At 43.9% G+C, this 22,191-nt stretch overlaps 1 protein-coding gene across 3 annotated transcripts in view; it reads right to left on the reverse strand.

Moving 5' to 3' along the window:
- Positions 1-22,191, reverse strand: part of MAPRE2 (microtubule associated protein RP/EB family member 2) — a 200,452-nt gene that overhangs the window by 106,650 nt on the left and 71,611 nt on the right. Inside the window, exon 1 of one of the 3 annotated variants that reach the window (XM_040431896.1) lies at positions 5,871-6,301. The exons of the other annotated variants lie outside the window; for them this stretch is intronic. Coding sequence (XP_040287830.1) covers positions 5,871-5,992 — 122 coding nt within the window. The 5' untranslated portion in view covers positions 5,993-6,301. Of the gene's footprint in view, positions 1-5,870; positions 6,302-22,191 lie in introns of those variants that run through there. 3 annotated transcript variants of the gene reach the window in all.

Consider the following 22,191-nt stretch of genomic DNA (forward strand, 5'->3'; position numbering starts at 1 on the left):
TGGAGAAAAATTAATGCAACACTGGATGGAAATAAATCTTGTGACATTGCAGAAGCTTATCGAAACAATGCCACAGCGAATGAGTGCCGTAATCAAAGCTAAAGGCTTTTTTTTGGTGGCGACTTTTTTTTTGGGACAGGCAGTGTATTATTGCAATATACATGCAATAAAAATATAACACTTTTCTCTCTGGTAGAGGCACCTGCTTTTTTTCCTTCTGGTCAGGGGCGGACTGGCCATACACCCTATAGGGAAATTTTCTGGTGGGATGATGCCCAGGGGGACACCCGAGCCCTCCTGATGGATGCTGACCAAATACATAATCATCTGAAGCTCCCTCGTCATTAATTAATTTAGAAGCATCAGGTACTTATACACCTGAGTGGTGGCACTGGGTTATTTGGTTCTGCTGAGGCAGTATTTTGTGCTGCCCCGCATACTTAGGTTGTCCGTGCCTATTTGCGTTGGCCCACCTTCTGTCAATCTGGACCAGCTACAACATGGGGCCACTTAGGTTTTCTTAGTCCCCCTCTGCTACTGGTTCACCTTCTCCTGCATAAAATGGTGGGTTAACATGGTCTGTAGCTTCCCCGATTCTGAGTGCTGAAGCAGTGATCTTATAGTGAAGCGGCCCAGACATCTTTTATTCATTCATCCCTATATGGAATATAGAAGGATGTAGCTATTTCTCTCTCTAGACAGTTAGGGAGGACATTACATACCATATGCATCTCTGGGGCTATATGTAAAGGAATATATTTTAGGCAAGGGAGGAAAGTGTTAATAAGTGCTAATAGCAATGCATACTGGAAGATGTAAGTGCTTGATGAGATGCTGCCCACCCACAGAATGGGGACTCCGAGTTCCCTGTGTAAATTGAGAAGTGGTGGACATGCATGACCACCACTCCATTCTATTCAATGGAACTGACCAGGACAATCAAACACTTTACTCGGCAGTCCTATAGAAGTGAATGGACTGGTGGTCACACATGGGTACAGCTGTTCCATTCGCATTGGGGAGTCATGCACTCCCATTTTAATGATCAATGGGGTCACAGCAGTTGGACCACCTGCATTCATAAATTTATCACAATCTACTGGATAGATAATAAATGTTTGTGAGCCGACTACCCTTTAACATTCATTGTGTAAGTTTCCCTTTTTTATGGATTTTATCTTTCCTAATTTTAATGTATCGTGTGCAAATAAGAATGAAACGCATACTGAACCACTAAAAAAATTAATTAATGTTAGAATATATTAATTTACACCTGTCTATTAGTTCTAAAAGCTGGACAAGGAGCCAAATAGGACTGACCCATTAAAAGATGGGCTCTTGGGGATATGCTTAAGGCCTAATGCACTTAAAGGTATTTTAGAGGGACCTAATGTCTATTTAAGCCCTACTCCCAAAACCCTGCAAAATAGGGCTAGGTCTTATTTTCGGGGTAGGGCTTAATTTTGGGGAAACACGGTATATATGGAAAATGGAGACAAAGACAATCTAAATCCAGCATAAAATATGCAAAAACTCCAAATGTCACAGTATACTTGCTATACAAGCTATTTTCAGGAGAAATTATCCTGATGCCTTCACCACCTGGGGGCCTGAGATGGCTTCCATCATACAACATAATTTTTTTTTTTCAAACAACTGAGTGCTATCAATTAAAACAGTTCACTCTCTAATGTGTCCAAGCTATTATGCATTTATTTTAATCAAATTACCAACTCAGGCCTGTGGACACCGTCAAGTTTATCCTCATCTACTTTTAGCTTTTGGTAGGAACATGTACCACCTTGGCTCACAAAAGTTTCATACTCCACTATGGTCATGTGTAAAAGGTTGGCGATATACCACATGGCATGCAAAATACAAATGTAAAAATACACCGCCATCATCATGGCATGAATAGGAGTGACATACACACACACACAGACGCTTACTTTATCCTTTTCCATTCTTCCAAAAATGGGTAGAAGCCTCCACCAACATTTATTTGGCCATAGTTATATGTATAAACGCAAATATATATAGTTCCTAATAAACAACCAGGTCGTCACAGCCTAAGGCCTCATGCACACGACCGTTGTTTTGGTCCGCATCCAAGCCGCAGTATTTGCAGCTTGGATGCGGACCCATTCACTTCAATGGGGCCGCAAAAGATGCGGACAGCACTCCGTGTGCCTTCCGCATCCGTTGCTCCGTTCCGTGGTCAGCAAAAAAAATATAACCTGTCCTATTCTTGTCCGTTTTGCGGACAAGAATAGGCTGCTATATTAATGGCTGCCTGTGCCGTTCCGCAAATTGCGGAACGCACACGGACGCCATCCGTGTTTTGCGGATCCGCAATTTGCAGTATGTCCGTTCCGTATCCCCGCAAAAAAAATAGAACATGTCCTATTCTTGTCCGTTTTAGGCATTGTTAGGCCTCTTGCACACTAAAGTTTTTTTTTCCGTTTACGTTCCATTTTTTGCTTTCCGTATATGGAACTATTAATTTCAATGTATCCGCAAAAAAAAGGAAGGTACTCCGTAAGCCTTCCGTTTACGTATTTCCGTTCAAAGGTAGAACATGTCCTATTATTGTCTGCATAACAGAAAAGGACAGTACTGTTCTATCAGGGGCCAGCTGTTCCGTTCTGCAAAAAACGGAATGCACACGGATGTCATCCGTATTTTTTGCGGACCGCAAAATACTGAAAAAGCCATACGGTCGTGTGAAGGAGGCCTTACAATGGACCTGCAAAACACATACGGTTGTGGGCATGTAGCCAAACGCATAAAATTACAACAAACACCGTGAGGGTGATGAAGATTTGTTACACCAAGTATAACCTTCAGTATTACCACCCCTAAGGGCTTGTTCACAAGAACGTGTGAAGCCCGTGCTGTGGACCGCAAACTGCGGTCCTTAATGCACGGGCACCGTCCGTGGGGCAGGCGCATGGGGATCGCAGAACCATTTACTTGAATGGGTCCGCGATCCGTCCGTTCCATAAAAAGATAGAGCAAGTTCTATCTTCTTGCAGTGCGGAAGCACGGAACGGAAACCCGGAAAGCACTCCGTAGTGCTTCTGTACTGTTCCATTCTTCCGTTCCGCATCTTCGGATTTGCGGACCAATTGAAATGAATGGGTCTGCCTCCGTGATGTGGAATGGACACGGAACGGTGCCCGTGTATTGTGGATCCGCAAATGCGGTCCGCAATACGGCAACGGGCATCACACGTTCGTGTGAACGAGCCCTAATTGGGATATAAAATACAAAACATAAAGATGAATAAAGATAAAAACACAGTGTGATGCAATACGTACAAATCCACAAGTTTGACCATTTTCCCAACCCCTGCCATTCCCATGCTCCCGATTCATCAACAGTATTGACACATAGGACCTACCTCAGTCAGTGACTGGTTGAATAGTCAAGAGAGACCAGAAAAGAGAGACCAGCAAGGAACTGAGAATCAAATCTGGATTGGCATGGGTTTGATAAAGTGAATATTGCCTATTTTATTATTCTACACCAATTTGAGTTTGCTTAAAAAAAAAAAATTATAATAATGTATTGGTCGGACAAAGGTAAAAACAACCCGATGCCGACAACTGCAATGCCAACTCAGTGTCAATGACCATGATCCATACCTCCCAACTTTTTGGACGGTCAAAGTGGGACACTTATGGTTCATTGCGTGAAAAATACATTTTTTCTGCATATCTATACACCAATAGTTTTCGCTTACGTAATGGCGCAAAAATAATCTTAATATATAGAAATTTCTAAAACCCCAACTGCATCACATAATAAAATAATATACAAGACGGGCTCAAGTATACAGAAATGGAACCAACACTTTCTGGCTCCATATTGTGAATGTAATGAAAATCTATACCTCAGATCAAAAAGAGGGACATTTAAGGAGAAAAGAGGGACAGAGGGACTTGGATCAAAAAGAGTGACTGTCCGTCCAAAAGAGGGACACTTGGGAGGTTTTCATGATCCCCGACCTGACTGCTTTTCGGGATTACCATTTTTTTGGAAGGTGGTGGTGGTGGTTGGGGTACTACCATTAGTGTATATATACACACACAGAGACACATACACCTTGATACTTTTACTTGCTGTAGGTTTTTGATACGCAGTGCATGGTTTTTCATGTGGTATGCAATAGTCATCACGTTTTTGGGACTATTGGCTGGTGCTTTTAGTTGAACCTAAACCCAGATGATGTATGGTCCAGTATGGTCCGGTTACTATTCAAAAATTCCGAATTGCAAATCACAATTAAGTTTTGCTGTCCACATTAAGTAGCGTGAGTGTAGAATAAGAAAAGGAGCACGGTGCAGAGATTTAAATGATCTGACAGCACAGCATCTCTTTGCTTCAATATGGTGGATGTGATTGGCAACGTGAGAAGAATCAGATGTCTGCATTTAGTAGAAGGACATGGCAACTCCTGATGTAGACAGCGACATCATCGGACACTATGAGACTCTCTGTACAGGATTTGGTTATAAATGATCTACTAGAGTTCATGGCTATCGAACATCCATCAGATGTTATACATTTCATCAAGGTGCAGGAATAAGAAACCAGCCCCCTACAACCCCTTAGAGATTCCCTTCCTCATCACCTTGCTGTGACAAACACACCACCAGCCAAACAATACTGTATGTAGTAAAACGAGACTGCCGCGAGGGTTGCTTCCCTTCTGAGAAGCACCGATGCAATTCATTTTCCTCCAACAGGGATGAAAAGACGCTTACACACATGGGCGAGAACGGTTTGCTGCAGATGTCTTCTTTTCCATTGACTAGTAAACATGAACCCACAGCTAGCCAGACAGGTATGGACATTACATGGGGGTTTTCATGAAGAGCTAGAGTGGCATAAAATCAATACAAGACCACCATGTAAAGCATAGGATACAATGGTGAACAGTCCCTGGGAAATAATGGGTTAAGACAAGCCATGACCCTCTGACCTCCACAAATCAACACTCCCACCAATGACAAAGCTGGACCTTTACAAAGCCCTCTCAATCTGGCTTGAAACATTGCAGGCTGCAGCTTAGCCCAGTAAGGATTCTCATTTTCATGAGCAGCAAACACAAGGCTTCTGTTTCGTGACCATTTCCTTCCGTTTTTCAGCAGCTATATCAAGGAGGAAAAGAAAAAAAAAAAAAAAAAAAAAAAACTGAAAAGCAATGGCTGCATGCTGCCAGAATGCTCCGGACTCGTCAGATGCCTGCCCTTCCCCTTCACCTCCGACACAAATCCAGCAAAAATGCAAGGGGACAATACCACCAATTACTAAAATGAATCCATGGACCATGGTCAATTATGTTCAGGCTTTATACATGCTGCCAGAAGCTTTAGAAAATGTTTTACAACGTTCACCTTTAAGAACAGACGTGACGACTATAGAAATGCAAATCCAGCCATCACACTGACCTCAAACATGGCTTCTCTGAAATATCATACAATTGTCAATGCCGTAAGGTGCCTCCTACTTCAGGATGTGTAGGATGCTAGCACCTTTCTTGTTACAGTAACCAGCCTTCAAACGCTTTCCAATTACATAACCCGCGACGTAGAGCCAAATCCAGCACACGCCTGGTGATATCTAAACCCAGCTTAGCTGAAGAGAAGACCTACAACACCCTAGCATCTGAAGGGTTAAATCTGCTGTTTTTGCAACGACATGCTCGTTCCCACAGACCATATACCATCCGAAAAAGGCGTCTAGGTCCAACGGCACATTCAAAATCTGGGAATGTCACCAGCTTTTGCAATGCAGATACATGACAACCAATAAAATGTCCCCCAGCTCGCCTCCATAGCAGAGCCCACCGGGCATCATCTTACCTGTAGGAGCGTTCTCCCCGCACGGTGTGCTTTCTAAAAGGGATGATGCTGCCATTATCATGAATAATGTCGTGGTTGTTGTTTTCTCCATTTGGGGACAGCGTTTGGGTAGGACCCGGCATTGGAGCTGTCCCAGCAATTGGGAGGAATTATTCAATCAGACTGGAAATATTTGGAATAGATGGCGGTGTAGAACGAGGCTTCTATATTGCAGCTTGTACGCTATGGGTAGGCTGAGACCCTGCTGCTGCTGCTGCTGCTGCCACGGATTGCTCTCTCTTCCTCCCTCTCTCCCTCGCTCTGTCTATAGCTTGACGTCAAAACAGCCTGGAGCACCATCCTGATCACATGACCAGGTGGCTTACCATGGCAACCAGCTAACTCACCAGATCCCCAAAATCCAGCCCCACAATACACGCCTAATATCAAAAAGATGCATCCAAAAATAAGAACATAAACACATTAAACATATGGAGGGGGAGGGAAAAAGAGAAAGGGCTAAGACAGGCTTGTAAAAGAGCAAGGGATAACAACACCCCCTCCTCCCTCGCCACCATCCCTTTACACACCCCTCTTCCTCCTCCCTCTCTGTGCTGCAGCTCAGGCAGCTTTTCCTCTAACCATTTCCTTTCAGCTCTTTGATATGCAGCTGCGCACACAAAGATCTATTCACTGCAAGACAATTCTCCAGCAATGTGCAGCAAGCAGGGCTAGAGCAGGATAACATCATGGACCTGGATGCATCCTCCCCCCAGCACCATGCAGGCAGTCATAGTAACGCTCCATCCTGCATCATAAATGGAGCATAGAAACGCCCCTCCAAATCTAACCTGACAAATCAATTGTGCAATCATGCATTTTTTTCACTCAATTGCACCCCCCCCCCTTTATTAATATAAACCATATTTAATGAAGCCCTAAACTATACATCACCCTGTGTCAAGCTCAGTCAACTAGATTTTACAAGGCATGCATGGTATGGTGTGGAGAAGCAAATGTATAGATGATCAAACAAGAAAGCAAGTGAAGAAAAGGAATCAGGTTCTGGAGGTCCGCCGGCTGATCATGGCTGTCAGACCTCCAGGTCCTTGGTAGGTAGCGTTGGTTTTCTGCCTAGATTTATTATAGCACTCACCTTGGAGTAGCTCCATCTCCGCTTGTATTGATGGAAGTTTTTGTGGCACACTGTTTGGGCTCACAAACACGGCTGTGGTTTTGGTCTGCATCCGATCCACGCTTTTTGCGGATCAGATGCAAACTCATTCATCTCATTTCGGGCGCAAAAGATGCGGATAGCACACCCGTTGGCTGTCTGCATCTGTAAGTCCATTCTGCGGCCCCGCAGAATGGACGATCCACGATTTAAGGATATCATGTGCAGGAGCCCCTTGTATCTGCAGGTATCTACTAATCATATCTACAGCATCGGACAGTACATGGAATTAGAGCATATTATGGCAATGTGATATATTCCTGCATTAGATCTTAGTAACTTTGCCAACAACACATCATCTAGCCGGCAGTCGTGCTCAGGCACTGGCACTCCATATGGTGAGCTCATGCTGAGTACTATTAGTAGTATTAAGACTACAAGCGTCCACCTACTCATGTGAATTAGCTCTTAGTTCTACATATATGAATTTTAGTTCCGATGCTAATAACTTCTGTTAAGACAACCTTGACACCATTGTTTTGCTATTGTCGGCTACATATGAAGTCCTACATGAGCTTGCTGTACTGCTAACTCATCTTTAGTAAAGCTGTTCATTTTCCTCAGTTGTCAGAGTAAGTTTGTCGCCATCCACCTGTGTACCTTATACAAGGACTACCTTACAGAAATGGTGGTGCAGATGTGAACCTAGACTAATATAAACCCCAGATCGGCCATATAATAAAACCACCTGCCTAATATAGTGTAAACTTCCTTCATGCCACTAAAACAGCTCTGGCTTGTAAAACCGTGAACTCCACAAGAGCTCAGAAGATGTCCTGTGGTAGGTGCCACCAACATATTACCAGCCGATCCTGGAAGGTGGGGCATCCATGGATCAGACTTGTTTTTGCAGCATATCCCACAGACTGAGATCTTTGCCATGTTCATTGAATCATTCTTGAATAGTTTTTTTGTGTTAGGAAACACTTATGCCTGTATTAACACCACCAGATTATCTGACCAATTTCTGTCCAATCAGACCAATAGTTGGTGTGTATAACAAAAGATCTGTGTGTGTAAATGGCCATCTGACCAATGATTGGTCAGAAAATCTGTCAGATAATCTGTTGGTGTAATACAGGCCTTAAAGGGAACCTGTCACCAGTTTTATGGTGTCCTAACTAAGGGCAACATAAATAAGTGATTGATTCTCTTAGCACAATGCTGGGTCACTTTCATTAATTGACCCAGTCAATCTGCCAACATCTTGTATTGAAAAGCTCCAGCTGATAATGATGAGTCATGAATATTCATGAGCTCCTGACTCTCCCCGCCCACCTGCTGCTGAATGACAGTTTGTTTCCATATGAACCAGCAGCAGGTGGGCAGGGGAGTGGCTATAGCTCTGAATTAAATATACGCTGGACTCAATGACATCACGCTGGACTCCAATCAGCTCATTAGCATGCAGCATCTTTGTGTGTATATTATGAGGTAACCATCTGTCACACCAGTAAGTGAATACATCTAAGGTACTTTTTAGTAGTTAATGATTGTATATAATTAGTTAGATTATAATCAAATATCCACATGACAGGTTCCCTTTAAGGGCCCTTTACATGGACCAAGAATTGAAAAGATCATCTCTAACGAGTGTACATAGTAACTCCTGTTAGCGATGATCTGGCGGTGTAAATGTACAGCCAAACGCTTGTTCACCAGGTAATTGGATCGTTAGTGTAGCACAAAAATCCTTGTTTCTCAGTGGCAGATCGTGCTGTGTAACCACGATCTGCTGCCGGCAACAATGAGTCTCTATGGGTAAGAGTGATGGCATTAGTGATCACTCCTCCTCACCATACTGTGGAGGAGCTGTAAATGCACCGGTCTACTCTGTTAGCGATCAGCAGATTGTCGGGAAAGAACGCTTCCGCCTCCTTGTGCATCGTCCCATATACAGGGGCCTTTACTGTACACCATCAGGGTGTTTTTGGTTTAGGTAGTGTGGGGATTCGCTCCGGTAGTTGGGATAAGCGGTTGCAGTACAGAGGCAAAATACAAGTTCATAGAAACATAGAAACATAGAATGTGTCGGCAGATAAGAACCATTTGGCCCATCTAGTCTGCCCAATATATCTGAATCCTATTAATAGTCCCTGGCCCTATCTTATATGAAGGATAGCCTTATGCCTATCCCATGCATGCTTAAACTCCTTCACTGTATTTGCAGCTACCACTTCTGCAGGAAGGCTATTCCATGCATCCACTACTCTCTCAGTAAAGTAATACTTCCTTATATTACTTTTAAACCTTTGCCCCTCTAATTTAAAACTGTGTCCTCTTGTGGTAGTTTTTCTTCTTTTAAATATGCTCTCCTCCTTTACCGAGTTGATTCCCTTTATGTATTTAAAAGTTTCTATCATATCCCCTCTGTCTCTTCTTTCTTCCAAGCTATACATATTAAGGTCCTTTAACCTTTCCTGGTAAGTTTTATCCTGCAATCCATGTACTAGTTTAGTAGCTCTTCTCTGAACTCTCTCTAGAGTATCTATATCCTTCTGGAGATATGGCCTCCAGTACTGCGCACAATACTCCAAGTGAGGTCTCACCAATGTTCTGTACAGCGGCATAAGCACTTCACTCTTTCTACTGCTTATACCTCTCCCTATACATCCAAGCATTCTGCTGGCATTTCGTGCTGCCCTATTACATTGTCTTCCCACCTTTAAGTCTTCTGAAATAATTACTCCTAAATCCCTTTCCTCAGATACTGAGGTCAGGACTGTGTCAAATATTCTATATTCTGCCCTTGGGTTTTTACGCCCCAGGTGCATTATCTTGCACTTTTCCACATAAAATTTCAGTTGCCAGAGTTCTGACCATTCTTCTAGTTTTCCTAAATCCTTTTCCATTTGGCGTTTCCCTCCAGGAACATCAACCCTGTTACATATCTTTGTGTCATCAGCAAAAAGACAAACCTTACCATCGAGGCCTTTTGCAATATCACTTATGAAGATATTAAACAAAATTGGTCCCAGTACAGATCCCTGTGGAACCCCACTGGTAACATGACCTTGTTTTGAATGTTCTCCATTGACTACAACCCTCTGCTGTCTGTCACTCAGCCACTGCCTAATCCACTCAACAATATGGGAGTCCATGCTCAATGACTGCAGTTTATTGATAAGTCTTCTATGTGGGACAGTGTCAAAAGCCTTACTAAAATCTAGATATGCGATGTCTACTGCACCTCCACCGTCTATTATTTTAGTGACCCAGTCAAAAAAATCTATAAGATTTGTTTGACATGATCTCCCTGAAGTAAACCCCTGTTGTTTTTCATCTTGCAATCCATGGGATTTTAGATGTTCCACAATCCTATCCTTTAATAGGGTTTCCATTAATTTGCCTACTATTGATGTCAGACTCACTGGTCTATAGTTGCTCGATTCCTCCCTACTACCTTTCTTGTGAATGGGCACGACATTTGCCAATTTCCAATCTTCCGGGACGACTCCTGTTACTAATGATTGGTTAAATAAATCTGTTAACGGTTTTGCCAGCTCACCACTAAGCTCTTTTAATAATTTTGGGTGTATCTCATCAGGCCCCTGTGACTTATTTGTCTTCACTTTAGACAGCAAACTTAGAACATCTTCCTCTGTAAAGACACATGCATCAAACGATTTATTAGTCATCCTTTCTAGTGGAGGTCCTTCTCCTTCTTTTTCTTTTGTAAAAACTGAACAGAAGTATTCATTAAGGCAGTCGGCTAGCCCTTTATTCTCTTCTACATACCTTCTGTCCTTTGTTTTTAATTTAGTTATTCCTTGTTTTAATTTCCTTTTTTCATTTATATATCTTAAGAATGTCTTATCCCCTTTTTTCATAGACTGAGCTAGTTTTTCTTCTGCCTGCGCTTTAGAAGTTCTTATAACTTGCTTGGCCTCTTTCTGCCTAATCTTGTAGATTTCCTTAGCTTTTTATTTTTAATGATTTGGGCCACTTCTGCTGAGTACCACAGTGGTCTCTTCCTTTTTTTGCTTTTACTGACAAGTCTAATGCAATTTTCTGTTGCCTTCAATAATGCACCTTTTAAGTAGTCCCATTTCTCCTGGACTCCATGTAATCCGTTCCAGTCTGATAAGGACTCGTTTATGACTAATTTCATTTTTGAAAAGTCTGTTTTTCTAAAATCTAAAACTTTTGCTTTTGTGTGGTGGGACTCTTTCACAGTTCTTATATTAAACCACACTGACTGGTGATCACTAGATCCCAAGGTTTCGCCTACAATGACATCATATACCGAATCCCCATTTGTGAATACCAAATCCAAAATGGCCTCCCTCCGGGTTGGCTCCTCAACCACTTGTTGTAGAGATAACCCCAGTAGGGAATTTAGAATATCTGTACTCCTGGTAGAACTTGCTATTTTGGTTTTCCAGTTTATATCTGGAAGATTGAAATCTCCCATAATGATAACTTCTCCTTTCATTGTCATTTTAGCTATTTCTTCAACTAGTAGATCATCTAGTTCTTTAACTTGACCAGGTGGTCTATATATCACACCTACACGAGTTACTGCATGGTTAGCAAACTGCAACGTAACCCAAACTGACTCTATGTTGGCCTCACCAACTTGTATTAGGTTAGATTTAATGCTATCTTTCACATACAGGGCCACTCCTCCTCCTTTCTTGCCTTCTCTGTCTCTTCTGTATAAAGAGTACCCTGGTATGGTTATGTCCCAGTCATTTCTTTCATTAAACCATGTCTCCGTAACAGCCACTAAATCTACATTCTCAGATGCCATTATTGACCCAAGTTCATTGATTTTTTTACCTAAACTGCGAGCATTTGTAGACAGGACTCTGAGCTTATCATTTCTTAACCTCTGTGCTTCTGACCTGTTCTGGCATTGTTTCGGGGGGCAATTGGACTCTTTTATTTTCACTCTTTTGCCCCCCCTTCCTAGTTTAAATACTCTTCCACAAATTCTTGGAGTTGTTCACTAAGTACATTTGTTCCTTTGAGAGAAAGATGCAAACCATCTTTTTTGTACAGTTCCTTTCTATTCCAAGTAGAGCTATCATGAGAAACAAAGCCAAATCCTTGCTCTTGACACCATTTACCAAGCCATATGTTGAACTCCTTTATGCGCCTCTGCCTATCATTCTGAACATTATGCACAGGCAGAACTTCAGAAAATGAAATGGTGGATGCAAAATCCTGTACGTCATTACCAAGTGTGATAAAAGATTTTTTCACCTCTGACACTTCATTGCAAGCCAGGTCATTTGTCCCTAGATAGACAAGAACATCCACGTCCCCTTCCTGCTTTGCTTGCTTAACAATATTAATAATACGTCTTCTATCTCTTCTAGCAGTAGCCCCAGGGAGACATCTCACAAAACCATTTTCTTTAAGCTCCACACTTCTTATGATTGAATCACCCAGCAACACCTGCTTCCTTTGAGACTTTACTTTATCTTTTTTGTCCTTGGCTGCAGTCTTGCATACATTAGACATAGGAGTCGATGGTTTCTCACCCTCTGTGCTTGAGTCCATATCCATGTTGTCCTTACATTCTGAGAGTGCTGCAAATGAATTATGGAGAACCACCGACTGTAGGACATGTCTTCTATCCACCACTCTAAGTCTTCCAGAACCTACAGTAACCTATCTGCCATTTCTGGGGGTCCTCTGTGGCAGTGGCATTGCAGCAGTCCTAGCTGGAGTTTGTTTAACAGATAATTTAAATATCTCAGATTTCAAAAATGCAATTTCCTGCTGCAGTAAGGAGAACTGTCTACAGATCTGACAGCATCCGAATCTCCAAAGAGTGGAACATGAAATAAATGCACAACAATTCCTGCACTGAACCAAGTCTGCCATTTTAAAGAGGAGAGAGAAAAAAAAAAAAAAAATTGTAAATTTAAATCAAACAAATCTTACCTTTTTTTTGTATTGTTTCCACCTTCCAGCCTACCTCCTGACTATCTCCTGCAATATCTCTTCACTGTACTTAATGTGGTACTTGAAGGTAGTACTTGCAGCTAATGAATTAGGCCAGCTAATGAGTCTGTCTCTATATATACACACACTCCTTCACAAGCTCCTCCCCCAGCAACAAATGTAACACCTTAGTGAGCTAGGCTCATTAGCAAACGCACAATAGCAAACACCTGACCAAATTCCTTACCTCTTCTCAAGCAATGGTCAGCAAAAAAAACACAGATCAGCCAGTTGCAAACTCCAAGCCAATCTCTTGCAGTATCTCTTCAATCTCCTGCAATATCTCTTCACTGTACTTAATGTGGTACTTGAAGGTAGTACTTGCAGCTAATGAATTAGGCCAGCTAATGAGTCTGTCTCTATATATACACACACTCCTTCACAAGCTCCTCCCCCAGCAACAAATGTAACACCTTAGTGAGCTAGGCTCATTAGCAAACGCACAATAGCAAACACCTGACCAAATTCCTTACCTCTTCTCAAGCAATGGTCAGCAAAAAAAACACAGCTCAGCCAGTTGCAAACTCCAAGCCAATCTCTTGCAGTATCTCTTCAATCTCCTGCAATATCTCTTCACTGTACTTAATGTGGTACTTGAAGGTAGTACTTGCAGCTAATGAATTAGGCCAGCTAATGAGTCTGTCTCTATATATACACACACTCCTTCACAAGCTCCTCCCCCAGGGAGGATGGCAAGTTCATAATTCAAATGTCCGTGCTTATTCACACATAAGGTCAAACAAAAAACACTCTTTGCAAGGTTGGTGTTTGTTCACACCGAGTAGAAACTTTGTGCATAACAAAAAACTTCACCTTGTCGGCGGTTCTGCATCCAGCAGTCCAAATGCAGGCTTTAGGTGGCCTGCTCTCCCAACACACAGGTCTCAGCTTTTCAGCCCAGCACGGGGCTCAGTTCCCACACCAGCGATTGCCAGAGCTCCTCTGTCAGAGAGAGGTAATTACTCCCAGCATTCCTCTCTTTGGCCTGGCTCATCCACTTGAGAGGGAAGTGGTCGGTCACCAGACGGAACTTTCTCCCCAACAGATAATAGCGGAGAGACTCGAGTGCCCATTTGATGGCCAGGCACTCTCTCTCGACTATACTGTACCTGGTCTCGGCTGGGGTGAGTTTGCGGCTCAGGAAAACAACTGGATGTTCCTCCCCATTGATTTCCTGAGAGTGTACAGCTCCGAGGCCTACTTCAGAGGTATCGTTCTGTACCACAAACTCCCTCTTGAAGTCGGGCGTCACCAAAACTGGTGACCCGCACAGGACCGACTTCAACGTGGAAATAGCCTCTTCCACCTGGTCATTCCAGCGGAACATCATGGACTTCCGTCCCATCAAGAGCCCTGTCAACAGAGCAGCTACAGGGGCAAAATGGGGAACGATAGCCCACCATTCACAGGAACGACTTTACTTGCCTGGTGGTGACAGGTCGTGGCCAATTCCAAATCGCCTCTATTTTATTCACTTGGGGTTTGATAACTCCACGTCCATGATGTACCACAGATACTTAGTCTCCACTAACCCTATTGCACATTTCTTTGGGTTAGCGGTCAGTCCAGCCTTCCTAAGGGAGTCCACTACAGCCTGCACTTTGGCTAGATGACTTTCCCAGTTGGTACTGTGGATGACTATATTATCCAGGTAAGCCAACGCGTACCGACGATGTGGACGAAGTACAATGTCCATGAGTCGTTAGAACGTGGCGGGGGCACCATGCAGACCAAAGGGTATCACTTTATACTGATACAGCCCCTCAGGGGTGACAAAGGCAGTTTTCTCTTTGGCAGCCTCTATTAAGGGCACCTGCCAGTGGCCCTCTGTGAGGTCCAAAACAGAAAAATATCGGGCTTGTCCTAACCTCTCGATAAGCTCATCCACCCGAGGCATGAGATACGCATTGAAATTGGAGATTTCGTTTAGTTTGCAAAAATAGTTACAGAACCGTAATGTCCTGTCCGGCTTGGGTATTAAGACTATCGGACTGGCCCATTCACTTTTGAACTCCTCAATGACGTCTAGTTGCAGCATTAGCTGCACTTCCTCCGTGATGGCTTGTCGCCGAGCCTCGGGTACCCGGTATGGTTTTAACCGGACTTTTGCCTGAGGCTCAGTGACAATGTCATGCTGTATTATGGAAGTGCATCCAGGGAGGTCCGAAAACACATCCGTGTTCCGACTAATGAACTCCCTGGCTTCCTGAGCCTGTTTAGAGGAGAGGCTATCAGAAATTTTTACTGTGGCAACTGCTTCTCTTACATCGGACCGAGGAGCCTGAACCTTTTCTCCTACAAAACCTGGCCACGGGCTGTCTTCAGTAGAGGACTCCCTATCTTTCCATGGTTTTAGTAAATTCACATGGTACATCTGCTCCAGATTTCGCTGCCCCGGCTGGTGTACATTGTAATTTACCTCTTCCACTTTCTCGGGTACCTTGTAGGGCCCCTGCCACCTAGCTAGGAACTTACTGTCTACCGTTGGTACCAGAACCAAAACCCGATCACCCGGGTTAAAATTCTGGACCCAAGCCTGCCGTTTATAGACCCTACTCTGGGCTTGCTGCGCTGCCTCCATATGCTCCCTGACAAGAGGCAACACTGTCTCCATCCGTCCTTGCATCTGGGTGACGTACTCAATAACACTTTTGTGCGGTGTGGTTGTTGTTCCTATGCTTCTTTGGCTATGTCCAACAGACCGCGAGGGTGTCTGCCATATAGCAGTTCGAAGGGCGAGAACCCAGTAGAGGCCTGGGGCACCTCTCACACTGCAGACATGAGATAGGGCAGAAGAAGGTCCCAGTCCATCCCATCTCCTTGGACACCACTCTTTTTAACATGTTTTTTAATGTTTGATTAAATCTCTCTACCAGGCCATCCGTTTGCGGATGATACACGGATGTCCGTAGCTGTTTTATGTGGAGCAACTTACAGAGTTCCCTCATGACCTTGGACATAAAAGGGGTCCCTTGGTCAGTCAGAACCTCTTTAGGTAGATCCACTGGGGAAAACATCTCCATTAACTCCTTAGCTACGGTATGAGTTTGGCTGATGTATGACGCAATGGCACCGCCTCCAGGTATCGAGTGGCGTAGGCTAGGACGACGAAGATGTGTTGGTGCCCTCTAGCGGGCTTCGGTACTGGGCCTATGAGATCCATAGCGATTCGCTCGAACGGGACATCGATAATCGGGAGAGGCACCAGGGGGCTCCGGAAATGTGGCTGGGGGCTATTTATCTGGCAAGTTGGGCAAGACAAAACTCTTCTACCTCTCTGAACACACTGGGCCAGTAAAACCGCTGTAGTATCCGGTCCTGTGTTTTCTGCCCAAGTGACCCCCAAGAACATGTTGGTGGGCAAGCTCCAATACGAGCTTGCGATACGCCTTGGGCACCACCAGCTGTTCAATATGCTCACCCCGTAGTTTGTTTACCCCATACAGCATTTCCTGGTGAACGACAAAATGGGGAAACATAGACTCGGCCCCAGGTTTTTGTGGTTCACTATCAATTACTACAACATTCTCCCAGGCCCGGGATAAGGTTGGGTCCCGGTGTTATGCGGTTACAAAATTTTCACCGCAGACATTGAGGTCTGCCAATTCAGGACCCGGCGGCAAGTCCTCAACGCCTCCTACCAACACACTTAGGGGGTTGTCTCCCCCTCTTCCACCGAAATGGCGATCACCCCTACCGCTGGTCCTTCGGCCTCGGGTTTCCAGGGTTATGGAGTGGGTCCACTTGCCACCTCCTGTGGATAGAGACACCAGGGCGGTGGGATAGTCCTTTAAATCTCCATGTATGCACACGACCCTGATTTTTCGGCCAGTATACTCGTCGGGCCGCACCAGGGTAGCTCTTACCAAGAACACCAGTGTAGCAGAAATAACCTCGCCACTGGGTTTTGGAGGGGCCTGTTTGCCAGCCTCTTGCCTCAGGATTATGGATCATATACTAACTTTGAAGGAGAAGGCAGACCAGCCGCACAGCCTAAATCTGTGGAACTGTTTTGGGCAGGAAAGCTATGCTTGCTGTCGGTCAAATGTGTCTTCCATAAAGTATAAGAAACATAAAAGTTTTCATACATGCCTATGTTTTCCAGCACACAAAACCGCTGTATTCTGTTTTTTACATTTTTAAAAAAATATTTAAATTCAACTGCAAGGTGTGAAGGCGTCCTAAGCAGCATAGTAACTATTCAATTGTGTTACATGTGATAATGGTAATGAATGTAGATCACTTTCTAGAGATTTTTTTTTTCACTTTCTATTGATCAGTGTCAAAAGTCTAGTTAAAGCAACAGAGGGTCAATGATGTCACAGGGTGCAGAGTAAAAGGTGATGTCTCACACTGAATTCATGTGTGTCATTAACATTTTTAAATTACTGCAAGGTCCAGTGTCATCCAGAGATACCGCAGTCTTGTCTGTGTACAGTTCTCCCATTCATAAAAAGGTATTGCTACTGCACGCAAGGTGGTGATGCAACATTGGATGATTTACTAAGCCTGCAAATGGTATAAACTTACGTATCAACGTATCAAGCTTTTCCGCATCATTCTGCACTTAATACTCATAATGAGAAAGTGAGAATTCAATAAATTAGCAAAGATTTTGAATATTGTAAAGGAAAAACTAAAATCTTGCAATGACATAAGTATTCAGACCCTGTACTCAGGACTTAGTTGAAGCACCTTTGGCAGTGATTACAGCCTCCAGTCTTCTACAGCCTCCAGGTATACAAGGTTTGCACACCTAGATTTGGGGATTTTCTGCCATTCTTCTCTGCAGATCCTCTTGAGCTCTGTCAGGATGGTGATCGTCAGTGGACAGACATTTTCAGGTCTCTCCAGAAATATTCAATTGGGTTCAAGTGAGGGCTCTGGCTGGGCCACTTAAGGAACTCAAGGACATTCACAGGGTTGTCCCTAAGCCACCTCTGTGTTGTCTTGTCCGTGAGCTTGGGGTCATTGGGCATCTTTTACCAAGACCGACTTTTTACGCTAGCCTTTGATTCCCTCCTGTGCTGTCGTAGGAAGTGAAAGATACTGTGTGCTTTCCACATCCATATGTCCATTCCGCAAAAGGTAGAACATACCCTATGCTTGGCCGCAAATGGGTCCACAAACTGTATCCGTATTTTGGGGATCTGCGTTTTGCGTACCACAACATACATACGTGTGAATGTACCCTTCTGCTGCAGTTTTTCCGCAATAACATATGAATGGAAAAACCATGCAAAATCTGAAATGTGCGCACTTAGCCTTTGGGTACTGCCTCACATAGTGTAAATGCTTAAAAAAAAAAAATAATCTCACCCACACGGTGCAGAAAATGTCCACAGTGAAATCTCGTCAGGTCAATTGTGGTTGCACATTTGTGCTGCAGACCCTGCAGAGGGTGAAATTTGTGGACAGTCTGCAGTGGTGCCGCATCCAAAATCACAGCAAAATCCACACAATCTGGTTCAGATTTTGCCACGGAGAGAAATCCACAGCATAATCACTACGTGTGGTCAGACCCTATGTAGTTGAGTCCGAAAGAAAGATGGTAAAATGCGTCTACTTTACGACTGTCTGCAAGTGGCTTTATGTTTAGGTGCCCAACTGCTTATGGATGTCTAAGCATAAAAAATGCAATGCTACAGTAAAATTAGTATGCCAATCAGAGAGCTTCACTGTGAACTGTGGGCACATAGGTTTGCTAGAATGATTTAGTGCGTTACAACCTTCTGTTCCTAAAAGGGCTGCTGTAATCCTTTCCATGCATAACACCCTTTAACTCTCCACTGTCCATCAGATGCTGTAAATAAAAAAAGCGAGTGTGCAATGGACACATGGTAAATGTAAAATTATATGTACCTAACTAGATCGAATTCTGCATTGGATCTGAAAGAAATCACTTCAGAAAATGTAGAATGTAAATAAGTAACACATTCCAATTGTTAAATTGAACCTGTCATCAACTTTATACTGACCTCACTGAGGGCAGCATAAATTAGTGACAGAAATGCGGATCTCAGCGGTGTGTCACACATGAGCTAAAAGTCAGTGGTGCCGAGAAACAGTATCATAATCATTGCAGCCCAGGCCTTGAAAAGAGTCAAATCTACCTGAGAAGAGTCCTGGTTATTCATAATCTGCACTCTCCCTGCCCATCTGCTGATGATTGGTAGTTCTCTCCTAGACAGAAAGGGAGAAAACTAGGTAGAAGACTGTCAGTCATCAGCAGGTGGGCAGGAGAGCAGGAAGTCATGAATAACCAGGACTCTTCTCAGGTGGCCATGACTCTTTTCCAGGCCCAGTCTGCAATGATTGTGATGTTGGTTCTCGGCAACCACTTACTTTTAACTTTTAAATTACAGACCGCTGAAATCTACTTACCCGTCTCTACTTTATGCTGCCGTTAGTATGGAGAGCATAAAGTTGATGACAGGTTCCCTTTAACCAATTAATCCTATGTACTGCGTATTAAAGGGGTTGTCCAATTTTTACTAAGTGATGGCCTATCCTCAGGATAGGTCATCAATAGCTGATCAGAGAGGGTCCGACACCAGGGACTCCCACAATCAGCTGTTTGGGTGTAGTACTGTAACCAGAAGTTGGTGCCGAACCTGCATCAATTGTGTAGTGGACAAAGCTCATCACTGCAGTGCTACTACCATTAAAGTCACTGGGAGCAGCTCTGTAGTAACAGGCTCCCTCCACTACAATGATGACAGTGCAGTGTAGATGTGGGGCAGACTTTTGGCGATGGAGCTACAGCTGAACGGGGGATCAGCGGGGATGGGATTGTCGGACCCACTCTGATCCGCTCGTCCTGAGGATAGGCCATCACTTGAATGAAGGCTCATGCACACAAGATTTGGCTGTTTTACGATCCACAAAACACAGTATACTGACCGTGTGCATTCCTCATTTTGTGGAGCGGAACATCTGGCCCCTGGTAGAACAGTTCTATACTTGTCCGTAATGCGGACAATAATAGACATGTTCTGTTTTTTACAGAACGGCCATGCGGACACGGAATGCACACAGTGTAAATTCCATTTTTTATGCGAACCCATTGAAGTTTCCAGGAGAAAAAAAAACAAAAACGTTTGTGTGCATGAGCCCTAAAAGCTAGACAACCCCTTTAATAAAAACCTTAGCAGATTATAGAGGTTATCCCACAAAAAATATTTATTGCCTATTCAGCGGTGGACGCCCCACAGTCCTGAGGATAAGAGGTCTTTCTCTGGATGGCGCGGTGGTAGGTCCACTGCTCCATACACCTCTATGGGATTGTCTACCTCAGCCGCATAGAAGTGAACAGATATACGTACTAATGATCCATTCAGAGAGGGGACTCTGGGACCTCTCATTCTCAGGATCACGTGGAGGGTCCCAGCAGTCGGATCTGCTATATCCATTATTTATCACCTATACTGTGGATAAGTTAAAAATCATTTTAATAGGATAATCCCCTTTAAGGCTACTGCATGATTACAGCATGTCTATAGTGCAGATTCTGTGCATACGCCATTGAACTCCAAATATATAAATTGCGGTATACTTTCATTAATGTTTAGGGCAGACATATTCAATTGTATGGGGTCAATGTTCCAATCACAAATTGCTGCAAACCTACACTAACAGAGAAAAAAATGTGAGACATCAGGAGCAGCTCATGTGTGAGACGCTCCATTATCATGAATGCTATGATCAAAGCCTCTCCAGAGAACATATCCCGTAGCCTCATGTTCCCAGCATCTTACTACATGGATGCAGTTGTGGCCACTTGGTGCTTAGCAGATACTAAAAAACAAAGCAGTCAACATGTTCACAGGCCAAGTGCCAGGCAGCGAACATCTTTCAGTGTATCTCCAGCTGGCTATGGCCTGCATAGGTCCTACTGAAACAAGCCAAGTTTTATAAGCCTGCCATGAATGCCAAGCGTGATCTGTGGCAAATCTGGAAAATCTGTTCCTCCCTGTGGCTTGCTAATCTATTCCATACCATTACATACAACAGTAGGAAGTTGTGACTAACCCTCCACTTACCGCTCGGAGCTTCAAAGCTACCAAAGAACTAGGCTGAAATAATCAAATCATTGTTCCAGTGTTAGGGTACAGCCATTTTGGGGGGGTTCCTGGTGCAGTTTTGGAAGCCAAAACCAGGAGTGAATTCACTTATTCTCCTTTTATGATCCACTCCGGATTTTGGCTTCCAGAACTACATGCACAAAGCTTATGACACCAATAACTTAGGCTTTCATACGTATACCATTCATATTCATATAAAAAAAACTGAACGCAAGGAAACCTTCGCACAGAGCTTTGTGACTTTCCTCGGACATCATCCTATACTACCTTGTCACAATATGTTCATCTCTTCCATGGCCCAATAATATGGCCATGTGAATGAGGCTTAAAGGGGTTGGTTATATTGCTAGATGCGTGTCCTGATAACAGCACATACATGCAGCTAGTAATAATCATCATTAAACATTTGCCACTGATGTCCGATAGCTGAACATTAATAATTCATGTATACATACATACATGCCCTGTGTGCCGGTTCTGCACTGGGAACATGGCTGCTGATGGATGATTCCGTCAGCGGCCTCCATTCACATATACTGGGGATTGACAGGGGAACTAACACATGTACAGTCCGTCCCCAGTGTAAGTGAATGGAGGATGCTGACGGATAGGACCCTCCATCAGCGGCCTAGTCCCCAGCGCAGAGTAGGCACGCAGGGCAGGTTCTTACTTGTGGCTAAACAGCAAAAATGACTACTTCCTATTAATAACAAAAAACTCCACCGCATGGAGCGCCGCCTCCTCATCAAACAACTGATTGGTAGGGGTGCAGGACCCCTACCGATCAGATATTATTGGCCTATCCTGAGGATAGGTCATCAATACATATGGCCGGACAACAGCTTTAAGGCCATGGCATCTATTACTGGGATGAAGGAAAACGCATCCACCTTAAAGGGGTTCTGCAGTTTTTTTAAACTGATGATCTATCCTCTGGATAGATCATCAGCATCTGATCGGCGAGGGTCCGACACCCGGGACCCCGCCGATCAGCTGTTTGAGAAGACAGTGGCGCTGGCAGTAGCGCCGTGGCCTTCTCGCTGTTTACCGCAGGCCCAGTGACGTCACG

This window comes from Bufo bufo, chromosome 5 (assembly GCF_905171765.1).
Source record: "Bufo bufo chromosome 5, aBufBuf1.1, whole genome shotgun sequence".
Taxonomy (NCBI): Eukaryota; Metazoa; Chordata; class Amphibia; order Anura; family Bufonidae; genus Bufo; species Bufo bufo.